The sequence below is a fragment of the Notolepis coatsorum genome (genome assembly GCF_963971535.1).
Source record: "Notolepis coatsorum genome assembly, chromosome: 17".
NCBI classification, from domain to species: Eukaryota; Metazoa; Chordata; class Actinopteri; order Aulopiformes; family Paralepididae; genus Notolepis; species Notolepis coatsorum.
Window position 1 is genome coordinate 19,728,286 of NC_140181.1, and position 15,000 is coordinate 19,743,285.

General features: G+C 45.4%; 1 protein-coding gene across 1 annotated transcript in view; it reads left to right on the forward strand.

The window, feature by feature from the left end:
- The window catches only part of LOC311243961 (inactive dipeptidyl peptidase 10-like), a gene marked incomplete at both ends in the record, with an annotated part of 64,783 nt that overhangs the window by 6,738 nt on the left and 43,045 nt on the right, over positions 1-15,000 (forward strand). Inside the window, 5 exons of the mRNA XM_084333368.1 lie at positions 628-748; positions 3,723-3,877; positions 9,037-9,134; positions 13,221-13,344; positions 14,929-14,970. Of these exons, the coding sequence (XP_084189494.1) occupies positions 628-748; positions 3,723-3,877; positions 9,037-9,134; positions 13,221-13,344; positions 14,929-14,970 (540 nt within the window). The remainder of the gene's footprint in view (positions 1-627; positions 749-3,722; positions 3,878-9,036; positions 9,135-13,220; positions 13,345-14,928; positions 14,971-15,000) is intronic.

The window sequence follows — 15,000 nt, forward strand, 5'->3', positions numbered from 1 at the left end:
GAGAGACAGAGGGAGAGAGGGAGGGAGAGACAGAGAGAGAGATAGGGGGAGAGAGAGGGAGAGAGGGAGGGAGAGACAGAGACAAAGGGAAAGAGAGAGAGACAGAGAGAGAGATGGAAAGAGAGAGAGAGGGACATTGAAGGGACAGGACAGCCATAAAGCCTCTGCAGTGGGAGGAGAGAGAGAGAGAGAGAGAGAGAGAGAGAGGGGAGAGAGAGAGGGGAGAGAAAGACAGAGAGACAGAGAGAGAGAGAGAGAGGGAGAGAGAGAGAGAGGGAGAGAGGGAGAGAGAGGGACATTGAAGGGACAGGACAGCCATAAAGCCTGCAGTGGGAGTACCGACATTACCTTGGTGCCGTGGTTATGAGTCTGTTTCAAACTGATAATGTTTCTTCCAGTTAGCTCCTCTCGACTGTAATTTGCTTTAGCTGCTACGTCTTTGTTCATTTGGAGTCCATTAGCCGGCGAAAGGGAGATGTATCGTCTCCCCGGCCCGCTGCGAGGCTCATGATTCATCCGCTCCTGCACCGAATCTGACGTTTGATTCGACCGAGCGCTGAGGCCTGCAGCCGCCGCGGCGTCTCTGATAATGGATTAACGTTGTCTTTCCTGTGCCGCCCGCGCCAGGCCTACGTGGTGGAGGGAGATATCTACTACCAGCCAGGCGTGAGCGGAGAGCCCCTGCGCCTCACCTCCGCCGGCCAGCAGGAGAGGGTGGTGAACGGGCTGGCGGACTGGACCTATGAGGGTAAACCTGGCTCTTCTTCTCTCATACAGTTATTTTACTGTCGCATGCCACTGGACCTATGAATGAATGAATGAATGAATGAATGAATGAATGAATGAATGAATGAATGAATGAATGAATGAATGAAAACTTTGTCTTGTTTACATCAAGGCCCCCATTTTCAATTCAAAGTGATTTTTTTTTTTTTTATTATTATTGTCTTATTTCCCCCTTCTTTTTCCGTTTTTCTCCCCTCCCAATGTTAGTCGTTATGCCGATTCCCAATCCCCTTCCTGGTCGTTGGGCACTCTACCCCCTACCGTCAGTCTGGGAGGGCGGAGACTATCACATGCTTCCTCCGACACATGTGTAGCCAGCCCACCACTTATGGCTATGTGTCTAATACAACCGTCGCTTATCAACATTGCAGTCAACATTGTCGAAACGGATTGTTTTTTTTAAACTTTCAGAAAAAAATATTATTCTGCAGGAATCGCGCTTTACTGTAATACACAAACACGTTGTCATTTTTCAGCCTATTTATGAATCGTTTTCAAATAAACGCTCGATTGTCGATAGTATATGTGTACTTATGCACGCTATAGAAGCAGGCTGAAAAATCGATTATCTTATTTCCTGATCAGCTACACACACTCACAGCCACACACACACATATGGGACACGTTGATATATAGGTGAAAACAGCTCTGATTATCCCAATACTGGTAAATAGATTCCTTACCTCAGATCAGATGTTCTCCAAAAAGATTATTCCAATTCCTGATCACCATTCCAAATATTGATTGCGTTTATTGATCCAACGCTGGGTACTGGAAATACCGATTCCACACTGTTCTGATGGTGGGCAATGACTTGGATCGTCTCCGGTTACTTGCTTGACAAGTAAAATGTGGAATCCGGACAATTTTTTTCCCATGCGTTTCATTCAGTCTAATCCAATGGGGTGCAGTACCATCTGGAGAGACGATAGGGGGCGGTATTTTCCCAATTCGAGCTCAGAGAGAGTGCCAGTGGTAACGTGAGGCTAGATTGATGAAATATGAATGGAAATCGCTAATAAAAAAAGTAGCGGTTAAAAAACGGCATATCTCGTTTCTGGCACTCAACGGTTGGCATGAAATAACAAATTATGCCGTGGCTGGCACTCAAAGTGTTAAGAGCGGTTTTGAATGTGGGTAGGGATTCACATATTTTTACGGCTGTGGGTAGGGCATTCCACATTGTTGTGGCATAATTGCGAAATGTGTTTAGTCCCTTGTTTGAGCCGAATCTGGGTTGTACATGATTTGTGTAGCTCCCTCTGTTGTTGTGGGTGTGGTATTCATTGACCTTTCGGAAGTATTTCGACATGTACATGGGTACCTGTGTGGTGTAGTGTATCTTGTAGACCAGGCCGATTGCAAGTTGCTGTACTTTGTCGTCTACTCTAAGCCATCCTAGGTAGTCAAAGTGGGCAGGGGTGAGGTGGGTTCTAGGAGTAAGGTCAAGTAGTAGTCTGTAGTAGTAGTACCTATGAGGGTAAAATAAGCTATTTTGTCTTCTTATCATACAGTTATTTTACTGTCACATTCAGTTTGTTTTTCAGATTCAGATTCCTTTTATTGTCACGTCATTCAGTAACTTTTACAGCAAAAAAAATAGTGAAATTCACTTTGTTGTGGTTCCTCGACCGTAGCAGCATCCAGTATAATATAACATGTAATTAAATTAATCAAATCTATTGTCATTGTACAGCATAAGTACAGTACAATGAAAAAGAAGTTTGGCATCCAACCATAGTGCAAATGTAACAGTACAGTAAAGTGCAATAGTAATATATTACAATGTAAATCAAATCAAATAAAATGTATTTGTAAGGCCCTGCAACACACGTTAATGTCCCCATGGGCCGGACACGTCTTCTTTAAACAAGTCAAGAAGAAACATCACAATAAGTCAAGAACAAAACAAGAACACCATAAAGTCCAAAACATTTTAAATAAATGCAAAATATATGCCACACTCCAGTAAGGAAAAACTCACTAAAACCTAGCAATAGGAAAAAATGCACCACAGGCAATGTGGAGGAGAGAAACCTTAGAAGGGCCATTCAAGGGGGATCTCCCTTCTTAGATGTCGGTGATATTAGTGTTGCAGTAAAACAGGCAAACAGTTGGTAAGCATGCACGCATATGTGTAGTGACAGATAAGTGCATGCGATAGCAACTGAACATTTTGAAAGATTAAAGATAGAGCTGATGTACAGGTGATTAAACTGGGTACAAAATATATAGACATGTACTAAGAGTGCTAATCAGATGTATGTACAGAGTTGTAGTATTACTATGTGATACAGGTATTATGAAGACACTATGGTACTAAGTCATACCGGCCAGCAGCGTAACTAGTAAGAGTATTACTAATTTCATATTAGATGTGAAACTACTGCTAAGTCTTCTCTTCATAAGTTACTACTTTTTTATTTTTTATTATGTTTTTGGTAGATTTTTACTACCGGGCAGTCCGGTAGAGAGAGAGAGAGAGAGAGAGGAAGAACGGGGGGAAGACATTCGGCAAAGGACGCCGGGTCCGGGAATCGAACCCGGGTCGGCCACTTTGTGATGCAGTGCGTTACATGGTTTGCCACTTGGGCACCCCGAGTTACTACTTTTTATATGGGTTTGTTATGTGTGTTTGAGCCACAAATATGTTATATATGTTATAAAAATATATATATATATATGTAACGGAAGGTATCGTGAAGTGCAGTCACGAAGGCCTTACTGGGGCAAGTAGCAGTGCTATGGGTTAAACTCACTCTCATCTTCAAAAGACACATAGACATGTTACAAAGCAGTGAATTCACCTCTTGGTATAGCAGTCTGTGCTGTTGCCTGCGGCGTGGGAGACCCGGGTTCAAAACTCCCTCGGGCATCGAAGTTTAAGGTGACGATGTCACAACCGTTACATTATATATATATTTATGTGTCCACAGAGGAGGTGCTCTTGACCTATGCCGCCCACTGGTGGTCCATCGACGGGGCCCGGCTGGCCTACCTCACCATTAATAACTCGGGCACACCTATGATGGAGATACCTCGCTTCCTGGGAGGCCTCTACCCCTCCAACCACTACTTCCCTTACCCCAAGGTAACCACTCAACCGTTTCAATTTCAATACAACTTTATTCATCTCCCATGGGGTGCGAGAGGGCAAACCGTGTGATGAGATGTTGTTTTACTGCTTTTTAAAAGACACCTGGTCAACTGCTCCTGAGACGGCCCCTCCCTCTTTAAAAGACACCTGGTCACCTGCTCCTGAGACGGCCCCTCCCTCTTTAAAAGACACCTGGTCAGGGCGGTTAGGTGGCGTAGCAGAGATTGCGTTCGTCACCAACCCCGGAGCTGTGAGCTGGATTTGCCTGTTCGAATCCAGCTCACAGCTCCGGGGTTGTCACCAGCTTGGCTGGCCGTTCACACTAATACAATTGGCAGTATTAGAGGGTGGGAGAAGCTGGCGGGGTGGGTCCGGGTCGTTGTAAACAGCGACTCCTACAGTTCGGTCGGGGCGCCTGCTAAGCGCGGATGGGACCTGAGTGGGATAGTGTGATCCTTCCACACGCTACGCCCTCTCGGAGAATATCCGCGCTGCCAGGTGAAAAGAAGCGGTTGATTGGCTGGACGTGTGTCGGAGGAAGCACGTGATAGCCTCCACTCTCCCAGATGATCTGACTGTGGGGGGTAAGTGCGCAGCGACCAGGAAGGGGATTGGGAATTGGCATAACGACTAACATTGGGATGGGAGAAAATCGGAGGAAAATGAAAAAAAAAAAAAAAAAAAAAAAAAAAAAAACTGGTCACCTGCTCCTGAGACGGCCCCTCCCTCTTTAAAAGACACCTGGTCACCTGCTCCTGAGACGGCCCCTCCCTCTTTAAAAGACACCTGGTCACCTGCTCCTGAGATGGCCCCTCCCTCTTTAAAAGATACCTGGTCACCTGCTCCTGACACGGCCCCTCCCTCTTTAAAAGACACCTGGTCACCTGCTCCTGAGACGGCCCCTCCCTCTATAAAAGACACCTGGTCACCTTCTCCTGACACGGCCCCTCCCTCTATAAAAGACACCTCCTGCTCCTGAGACGGCCCCTCCCTCTTTAAAAGACACCTGGTCACCTGCTCCAGACACGGCCCCTCCCTCTTTAAAAGACACCTGGTCACCTGCTCCTGAGACGGCCCCTCCCTCTTTAAAAGACACCTGGTCACCTGCTCCTGAGAAGGCCCCTCCCTCTTTAAAAGACACCTCCTCCTCCTGAGACGGCCCCTCCCTCTTTAAAAGACACCTGGTCACCTGCTCCTGACTTATATAGTACCTTTCATACAGGGGATTGCAGTTCAAAGTGCTTTACATCAGTAAGAAATAAGACATAAAACCAGTGTAAAACAAGCAGCAAAAACTGTACATTGGAGGGGGTTGGGTAGGTGGGGTGGGGGGGACTGTACATTGGAGGGGGTTGGGTTTGAACATATACTGTACAGGGGCCAGTTTTGAATTGCAGCCTTATCACGTTCCAATAGGCTTTCTTTCTTTCTTTCTTTCTGTAATCTGTTACAAAACATGTATCATGGTCAAATGAAGAGATATCATGATGCATTGAATCGTTGCCTGAAGAATCGTAATCGAATCTAATCGTTGTGGGGTCAAATATTTACACCCCTATAGTAGGTAGGTACAAACAATACACCAGTTATCAGATCAGGTATTAACGAGCTATGGGAAAGGTCACGAGGCGCCCGTGTATTGTTCCGTATCGACTCGGAGCGCTGGGTAATGGGGCCTCACCAGCTCTCAGTCTCAAGAAGACGTAGCAAAGGGATCTGAACTTGACAATTATAAGAACACTAAATCAATGTCTGGGGGATGCGAGGGCGCGCCTCATTCAATTTCAGATTATGCACCGCTTCTACTGGACTCCCTCCAGACGGTTTAGACTAGGGATGTGCATGACTGACCAAAATCATTTTCGAATAGTCTACTGCAGTTTAGAGTTTTTTTATTTTTTTTTACCCACTCTAGGACGCCAGCTTTTCATTACAACTTTTCACTGTGCGTGACGTTGTTTGTAGAGCTAAATCTATATTTTCTATTATTGCTATGTATTGTCATTGTCAATTGACAGTATAAACCTTCCCTTCAATATGCCATAAAAAATAATTTTTTCATCAATACGTTCCCGTTTTATAGCCTAATGAATATATGAGCGTTATATGGGAATGATCTGGGATAATTCCTGCAAAGCTAGTTATAAGGCGCTAAAATAATAACGTTAAATCGATTGCCGTTTTGTCCCTACACAAGCTAGAGTTAAAAATCTAAATGCATATGATCGGTATCATGTTCCACCATGAATGCATGAAAGGGGGGGGGCAGGGGAAGTCGTTTCTGATTATTGATTACCAATAACGGCATTCGTTATTACAACAACATACGCTGATCAGGGGGATGGCTATGAGATTAAGGCCCGATCAGGCTGAAATTGACGTCAAATCGCTCTTACCTGTGGCCGGTTGGATTCCAAAAAGAATTTCCCAGTTATTTGATCGCCATCTGGTAGATCGATATGTCCATTGGCTGATGCTATATTCCTTTACTGCATACTGAATTCGGCGCAGCAAAAAGTATTCAAGGCGATCGGGTAAAGCCCTTGCTTCAGGCTAACAGAAAAAAAAGTTACACCAGGTCTGAAACAAGGATTACTGCATTCTCGAGACAGCGCCACTACCAGGATCTGGCCGGTACTGCACTTTCCGAGTCCCAATATGCCTTTTCCAGCCAAAATACAGCTCTGTGACAGTGAATAGGATATTAAAATCTAATAAAAGAAAAAACAAGTTAAACACGTATATATACGTGATTGGCCTTCAAGCACTGGCTCCCAATCACATATATGTGGATGGCTGGGAATGTGTTAAGAGACGACGCCAAACTGCTGGCGATGCAAGTCAGCGAGAAGGTCACCTAATGCTTTATGGTCCTGTGACAATGTTCAAGAGTTTTGGGGCGAGGATATATGATGATCTCTGTGAGACTTCAGACACCCAAATTCCGTCAAAGCCCTAGTTTATTTGTTTTAGGCGATGGATCAGTCTTACTAGGAGGAGACAAGCGCATTAGAAGTTGGATTAGAAATCCAATCTAGTATCATGACAGGCAGACAGAATGATGAGGGTTGCGTTTGATGGCAAGAGCAGTGTTTGAAAATATGTCCTATAAACAGAAGATTGGATACATATATTTAAAAGAATGGGGCAAATACTTAACCATTTTGGAGGGCACCTGACATTTAACTTAATTTAATGTCAAACCTTTATTTCAACTTAAAAGTCACTGAGGTTACCCTAATTTACAGCGACGACGAGCTTACAAAACAAGACATAGTTTATCAGCAATTTCATACATATAGGCACAATACATAAGAATAAACAATAACAAGTCAGCGAAGACAGTTACAAGTCGACACACAGTGGTCAGAGATCGTACTTTTAAATGCAGCAAGAGAAGGAAGAACCTTCAGCTTCAGAGTCAGTTGGAGGACATTCCAGGTGTTGGAAGCATCAAAGGAAAAAGCTGTTTTTTTAATGCATGTTTTATGGTCTTGTGACAATGTTCAAGAGTTTTGGGGCGATAATCTCTGTGAGACTTCAGAGACCCAAATTCCGTCAAAGCCCTAGTTTATTTGTTTTAGGCGATGGATCAGTCTTAATAGAAGGAGACAAGCGCATTAGAAGTTGGATTAGAAATCCAATCTAGTATCATGACAGGCAAATTCTTCTAAGAGGATAGAATGATGAGGGTTTGATGGCAAGAGCAGCGTTTAATTTTTTTAAAGGGGCGACAGTGGCTCAGGAGGTAGAGCGGGCGTCTGGTAATCAGAAGGTTCCCGGTTCGATTCCGGCTCCTCCCTGCAGTGTGTCGAACTGTCCTTGAGCGAGACACTTAACCCCTATCTGCTCCCGATGAGCAGGACGGCACCTTGCATGGTCGCCTCCACCGTCAGTGTGTGAATGTGTGAGTGTGTGTGTGTGTGTCAGTGTGTGAATGTGTGTGTGTGTGTCAGTGTGTGAATGTGTGAGTGTGTGTGTGTGTGTCAGTGTGTGAATGTGTGAGTGTGTGTGTGTGTGTCAGTGTGTGAATGTGTGAATGTGTGAGTGTGTGTGTGTGTGTCGGTGTGTGAGTGTGTGAGTGTGAGGCACACGTTGTAAAGCACTTGGGATAAAAGATGCTATATTTAAATGCATTTACCATTTCTTTCTGGAGGGTTTGTTCGTTAAGGTGTGTCTTGCTTTTAACACCTGAGTCCAGTGCATATGAGAGTGTATCTCAGACAGACAGGTAGAGAGAGAGAGAGAGAGAGAGAGAGAGAGAGAGAGAGAGAGAGAGAGAGAGAGAGAGAGAGAGAGAGAGAGAGAGGGAGAGAGAGAGAGAGAGAAAGAGAAAGAGAGAGAGATTAAAGAGAGAGGGAGAGAAAGGAGAGAGAGAGAGAGATTAAAGAGAGAGAAAGGAGAGAGAGAGAAAGAGAGGGAGAGAGAGAGAGGGGAGAGAGAGAGAGCAAGAGAGAGAGAGAGCAAGAGAGAGGGAGAGAGAGAGCAAAAGAGAGAGACAGAGCGAAAGAGAGAGACAGAGCAAAAGAGAGAGAGAGAGAGAGAGAGAGAGAGATTAAAGAGAGAGAAAGGAGAGAGAGAGAAAGAGAGGGAGAGAGAGAGAGGGGAGAGAGAGAGAGCAAGAGAGAGAGAGAGCAAGAGAGAGGGAGAGAGAGAGCAAAAGAGAGAGAGACAGAGCGAAAGAGAGAGACAGAGCAAAAGAGAGAGAGAGAGAGAGAGAGAGAGATTAAAGAGAGAGAAAGGAGAGAGAGAAAGAGAGGGAGAGAGAGAGAGGGGAGAGAGAGAGAGCAAGAGAGAGAGAGAGCAAGAGAGAGGGAGAGAGAGAGCAAAAGAGAGAGACAGAGCGAAAGAGAGAGACAGAGCAAAAGAGAGAGAGAGAGCAGAGAGAGCAGAGAGAGATAGCAAAAGAGAGAGAGCAGAGAGAGCACAGAGAGAGATAGCAAAAGAGAGAGAGAGCTTAAGTGAGAGAGCAAAAAAGAGAGAGAGCAAAACAGAGAGCACAAGAGAGAGAAAGAGCAAAAGAGAGAAAGAGAGAAAGAGAGAGAGAGCATGGCTACAGACGACCATCATGTGAATATAGATTTGCCGGAAGGCAGGTGCTGCTGCTGTTAACCTGTTTGAAGGTATTTCCGTTTGCTTCTGTCTGAGTCCAGGCTGGGTCCAACATCCCCTCCGTCAGTCTGTTCGTGGTGAACCTGTACGGTCCAGCCCACACCCTGGAGATGACCCCCCCCGACGCTCTCAACAGCAGGTACTGTATGATGCTACATGTTGCATGCGCATCCCAAGCTGCAATGTGTGCGATTTTCTATCACCGATATTTTGTTAAGAGTTTTGCTCCAAGGGGCGTCTGGGTAGAGTAGAGGTCTAAGCGCTCGCCTGCCACCTGGGTAGGGTTGGGTACCGGTACCTGTGAATCGATACCGGTACCGGTACCTGTGAATCAATACCGGTACCTTTTTTCTGTACTTTAGTCTCTAAAAATGTATCTACCTACCTCAGTTGTAAAAAAAAGAAAAATCCAAACTTCTAATTATTTATTATCATTATTATTTATTTACAACAATTTGTTAATATATATATATAATATATAATATTGCAGCGAGCGTTGTCTGCATCTAGCTTGCGGCCGTTTTCGGCTTGCCATTGCCCCGACTGCTTTGTTGTTGAAGCAAGTCAAACGTTGACATGAACGTGCGGCACACTTCATACGTTTCGTTTCGCGGTAAATGAAACGTTGACGTCATCGGACTTAAAAAGTACCCTTAAAAGTACCGGTAAGATAAAAGATTCGGTACCCATCCATCCCTACACCTGGGTAGAGTAGAGGTCTAAGCGCAGGTTCAATTCCCGGGCAGCGGTACCTCCGGCTCGGTCGGTCGTCCCTACGAACACGATCGGCAGTGTTCGCAGGTGGGAAGCCGGTGGGGTTCGAGTCCTGGTCGTTGCAACAGCAACTCCTACTGGTCGGTCCCGGTTTAGTCCCTCCACACGCGCTACGTTCTCCCAGTGTAACTCCTCGCTGTCAGGTGAAAAGAAGCGGCCGGCACGTGTATCGGAGGAGGCATGCCATGCGGTCGTCTCTACACCAGGGTCTCCCGGGTCGGCCAGCGTGGCTAGACAAGATTATAATTTACCGGCCAAATGTACCGGCCATTGTGAATCAGTGTCTCCATGTTAAGAAATGTTTTGGAGAAAAATAATTAAATAAGAAATCTTACATATTTTAGCTATAAAGAGGCACTTTACAAAAAAACAATGCTGAACACTGCTTTTTTTTCACATATCTGACACATATCCAAAAAATGTTGAATTAGTCCTGTAGTAGTCTGTGGAAGACATTGAATCCTTGTGTTTATTGCTGCTCAATGAAATTATGAAACAATTGTGATTGTTTCCTCTCCTCTCCTCTCCTCTCCTCTCCTCTCCTCTCCTCTCCTCTCCTCTCCTCTCCTCTCCTCTCCTCTCCTCTCCTCTCTTCTACTCTCTTCTACTCTCTCCTCTCCTCTCCTCTACTCTCTTCTCTTCTCTCCTTTCCTCTCCTCTCCTGTCCTCTTCTCTCCTCTCTTCTACTCTCTCCTCTACTCTCCTCTACTCTCCTCTACTCTCTTCTACTCTCTTCTACTCTCTCCTCTCCTCTCCTCTCTTCTACTATCTCCTCTCCTCTCTTCTACTCTCTCCTCTCCTCTCCCCTCTTATCTAGTCTCCTCTCCTCTCCTCTCCTCTCCTCTCCTCTCCCCTCCTCTCCTCTCCTCTCCTCTCCTCTCCTCTCCTCTCCTCTCCTCTCCTCTCTTCTCTCCTCTCCTCTCTTCTACTCTCTCCTATCCTCTTCTCCTCCTCTCCTCTCCTGTCCTCTACTCTCTCCTCTCCTCTCCTGTCCTCTCCTCTCCTGTCCTCTCCTCTCTTCTCTCCTATACTCTCTTCTACTCTCTCGTCCCCTCTCCTCTCCTCTACTCTTTTCTACTCTCTCCTCTCCTCTCCTCTACTCTCTTCTACTTTCTCCTTTCCTCTCCTCTCATCTTCTACTCTCTCCTCTCCTCTCTTCTACTCTCTCCTCTCCTCTCTTATCTTGTCTCCTCTCCTCTCTTCTTCTCTCCTCTCTTCTACTCTCCTCTCCTCTCCTCGCCTCTACTCTCTTCTACTCTCTCCACTCCTCTACTCTCTTCGACTCTCCTTTCCTCTCCTCTTCTACTCTCTCCTCTCCTCTCTTCTACTCTATCCTCTCCTCTCTTATCTTGTCTCCTCTCCTCTCCTCCCCTCCTCTCCTCTCTTCTACTCTCTCCTCTCTTCTTCTCCTCCTCTCCTGTCCTCTACTCTCTCCTCTCCCGTCCTCTCTTCTCTTCTACTCTCTCCTCTCCTCTCATCTCCTGTCCTCTCCTCTCCTCTCCTCTACTCTCTTCTACTCTCTCGTCCCCTCTCCTCTCCTCTACTCTTTTCTCCTCTCTCCTCTCCTCCTCTCCTCTCCTTTCCTCTCCTCTCCTCTCCTCTCCTCTCCTCTCCTCTCCTCTCCTCTCCTCTCCTCTCCTCTCCTCTCCTCTCTGCTCCGCTCCTCTCTCCTCTCCTCTCCTCTCCTCTCCTCTCCTCTCCTCTCCTCTCCTCTCCTCTCCTCTCCTCTCCTCTCCTCTCCTCTCCTCTCTTCTACTCTCTCCTCTCCTCTTCTACTCTCTCCTCTCCTCTTCTACTCTCTCCTCTCCTCTCTTCTCTCATCTCTTCTACTCAATTCAATTCAATTCAATTCAATTCGATTCAATTCAATTCAATTCAAATGGGCTTTATTGACATGGGAAACATACGTTTACATTGCCAAAGCCAAACAAAACAAAACAATCAAACAGAGAAAACAAAAGAAATCAGTACATTACAGACGGAATTTCTTGTACAGTCTTTATGGTGGTTGCATTCCGTTGGATGTCCTTTTCTTGTCACAGCAGCTCACAAATCTTGCTGCTGTGTTTGCACATTCTTGTATTTCTCCCAGTTTTGAGTTATTGTCCATGTTTTCAAAGTCTCTTTGGGTGTTTGCAATTTGTGGGAAGTATATGTCTCTGATGTCTTGGTATAGTGGGCAGGTTGTTAAGAAGTGGAGCTTGGTTTCCACCTCATCTTGTGTGCAGTGGGTGCATAGTCTGTCTTCGCTTGGGAGCCAGGTCTGCCTATGGCGGCCTTTCTCAATGGCTAGGCTGTGCTCGCTGAGTCTGTACCTAGTCAAGGATCTACTCTCTCCTCTCCTCTCCTCTCCTCTCTTATCTTGTCTCCGCTCCCCTCCTCTCCTCCCCTCTCCTCCCCTCTCCTCTCCTCTCCTCTCCTCTCCTCTCCTCTCCTCTCCTCTCCTCTCCTCTCCTCTCCTCTCCTCTCCTCTCCTCTCCTCTCCTCTCCTCTCCTCTCCTCTCCTCTCCTCTCCTCTATTCTATTCTCCCCTCTCCTCTTTTCTACTCTCTCCTCTCCTCTTCTTCTCCTCTCCTGTCCTCTACTCTCTCCTCTCCTCTCCTCTCCTGTCCTCTCTTCTCTTCTACTCTCTCCTCTCCTCTCATCTCCTGTCCTCTCCTGTCCTCTCTTCTCCTCTCCTATACTCTCTTCTACTCTCTCATCCCCTCTCCTCTCTTCTCTTTTCTACTCTCTCCTCTCCTGTCCTCTCCTCTGCTCTCCTCTCCTCTCCTCTCTTGTCTCCTCTCTTCTCCTCTCCTCTCTTGTCTCCTCTCCTCTCCTCTCCTCTCATCTCCTCTCCTCTGCTCTCCTGTCCTCTCCTTTCCTCTCCTCTACTCTCCTCTACGCTCTTCTACTCTCTCCTTTCCTCTCCTCTCCTCTTCTACTCTCCCTCTCCTCTCATCTCTTCTACTCTCTCCTCTCCTCTCTTATCTTGTCTCCTCTCCTCTCCTCTCCTTTCCTCTCCTCTCTTCTACTCTCCCCTCTCCTCTCTTCTACTCTCTCCTCTCCTCTTCTCCTCCTCTCATCTCCTGTCCTCTACTCTCTCCTCTCCTCTCCTGTCCTCTCGTCTCTTCTACTCTCTCCTCTCCTCTCATCTCCTGTCCTCTCCTGTCCTCTCTTCTCATCTCCTATACTCTCTTCTACTCTCTCATCCCCTCTCCTCTCCTCTTTTCTCCTCTCCTCTCCTCTCCTCTCCTCTCCTCTCCTCTCCTCTCCTCTCCTCTCCTCTACTCTCTCCTCTCCTCTCCTCTCCTCTCCTCTCCTCTCCTGTCCTCGCCTCTCCTCTCCTCTCTTGTCTCCCCTCTTCTCCTCTCCTCTCCTCTCTTGTCTCCTCTCCTCTCCTATCCTCTCCTATCCTCCTCTCTCCTGTCCTCTCCTCTCCTCATGTCTTTATTGTGCATTGTCCCTTTAGAGACAGTTACATCTCCATGGTGACCTGGATCAGTAGCACCCGCCTTGCAGTTCGTTGGCTGAATCGGCCCCAGAACCAATCAGTGCTCTGCGTGTGTGAGGCCACCACAGGGGCATGCTCAGAGGTCAGAGGTCATAAGTCTTCATCCTCATCCTTCCTCATCATGTAATCCAATGGGTCCCTATCATTTACAAAAAAAAACAATCTGGTGCATAGTGCTGTGATTTAGGATTCATCTCCATATCCCCCCTTGGCCAGATTAATTGTTTAAGGTCGATTGCTGCATGGGAGGAATGTTCAACGATGCACTGCAGCATTTCAGAATCAGAATCAGAAAGGTCTTTATTGCCAAGTAGTTTTCACATACAAGGAATTTGCTTTGGTCGTTTTCGGTGCGACATTAGAGGACAGACAGACAGATAATACAATAAAGAGGTGGAGTAAAATAAAATGAAATATGAACTAAGTTAAGCACAATAGAATAGAATAGAATTATGAAATAAAATATAGGCCTGGGGCTGTACAACTGTAAATAAAGAGGTAGAATCAAATGATATGGGATATAAACTAAATTAAATATAGCACAATAGAATATAGTACAATTATAAGTAAAAATAAAACAGTAATAGGCCAGGGCTGTACAACTGGGCAAGATGTGGTCAAATATACACTAATTAGAATGAGTGGGCCAATACAGTGGGCAAGTACATAGTCCAGTAGGGGTGTGTTAATGTAACACAGGGGGGGGGGGGGGGGGGGGGTCAGTGAGTCCTGGAGAGATGTTTCATTATCCCTTTCATACACACATACACATACATAACTGCACATATGCATACTTACATACGTACATACACACACAAATGTACATACGCATATTTTAAATCTTGACACTTTTTATTTTTTTTTACCCATCACCCATACAAAAACAAGAGACAAAAACGCAAACAAAAGGGTGAGTACCAGTATAGATCCTGGACTGGTATACCTATCCATCCATGGTATACATCTAATATCCATCTAATATAATAGAAATTAATTAAATAGAAATAGAAATAAAAATTAAAATAAATAATAAGTAAAAAGGCTTGAATTTTCATCTATCATTATCCGTTTCAGATACACTTTACTGATTATTCTAATAACACACAAGATACTTGTGCCCTAATGATAAGGATAAGCGCTCAATGAAGAAACCCACTCCCAATGCCAAAGGAAAGTCTAACATGCCAATAAGTACTTACTACTTACTAATTACACACCTGCTTGCCTATATTTATTGTAACGTATAAAATACAGATTTTATATAGGGCATACAGACCCTCATCTTTGTTTACACTGTTTATTTTCCTCATATTTCTATATTCATAGTTCATTATGTTGTTTAACTGTATTTTTATATTCATATCAAATTGTATTTCCTATATGCCTGTATTAAGTATTTCTACTATTACCCTGCCCATACCTGTACCTCCCCTGCCCCTCCCCCTCCTAGTCCATGGGCCAAATTTTGGCCTCTGGCCCATGGACTATCCCCCTTGCTGCTATGATGCCTATATTTCCCCCAAGGGGATCAATGAAGGAATATCTTATCTTATCTTATCTTATCTTACACTAGAACTGTATTACGTGGTCTAAAATGGCCCCAGACGTCAGAAATGTAGTAATGGTGATGCATTTCTCTTATCATCTTATAATCTTCGATTCCCAGAAACACAAGATGACCATGGACTTAATGCAGAACCAACGGCAGGTAGGTGTTGTTGCACAGAAGCCTTTATCA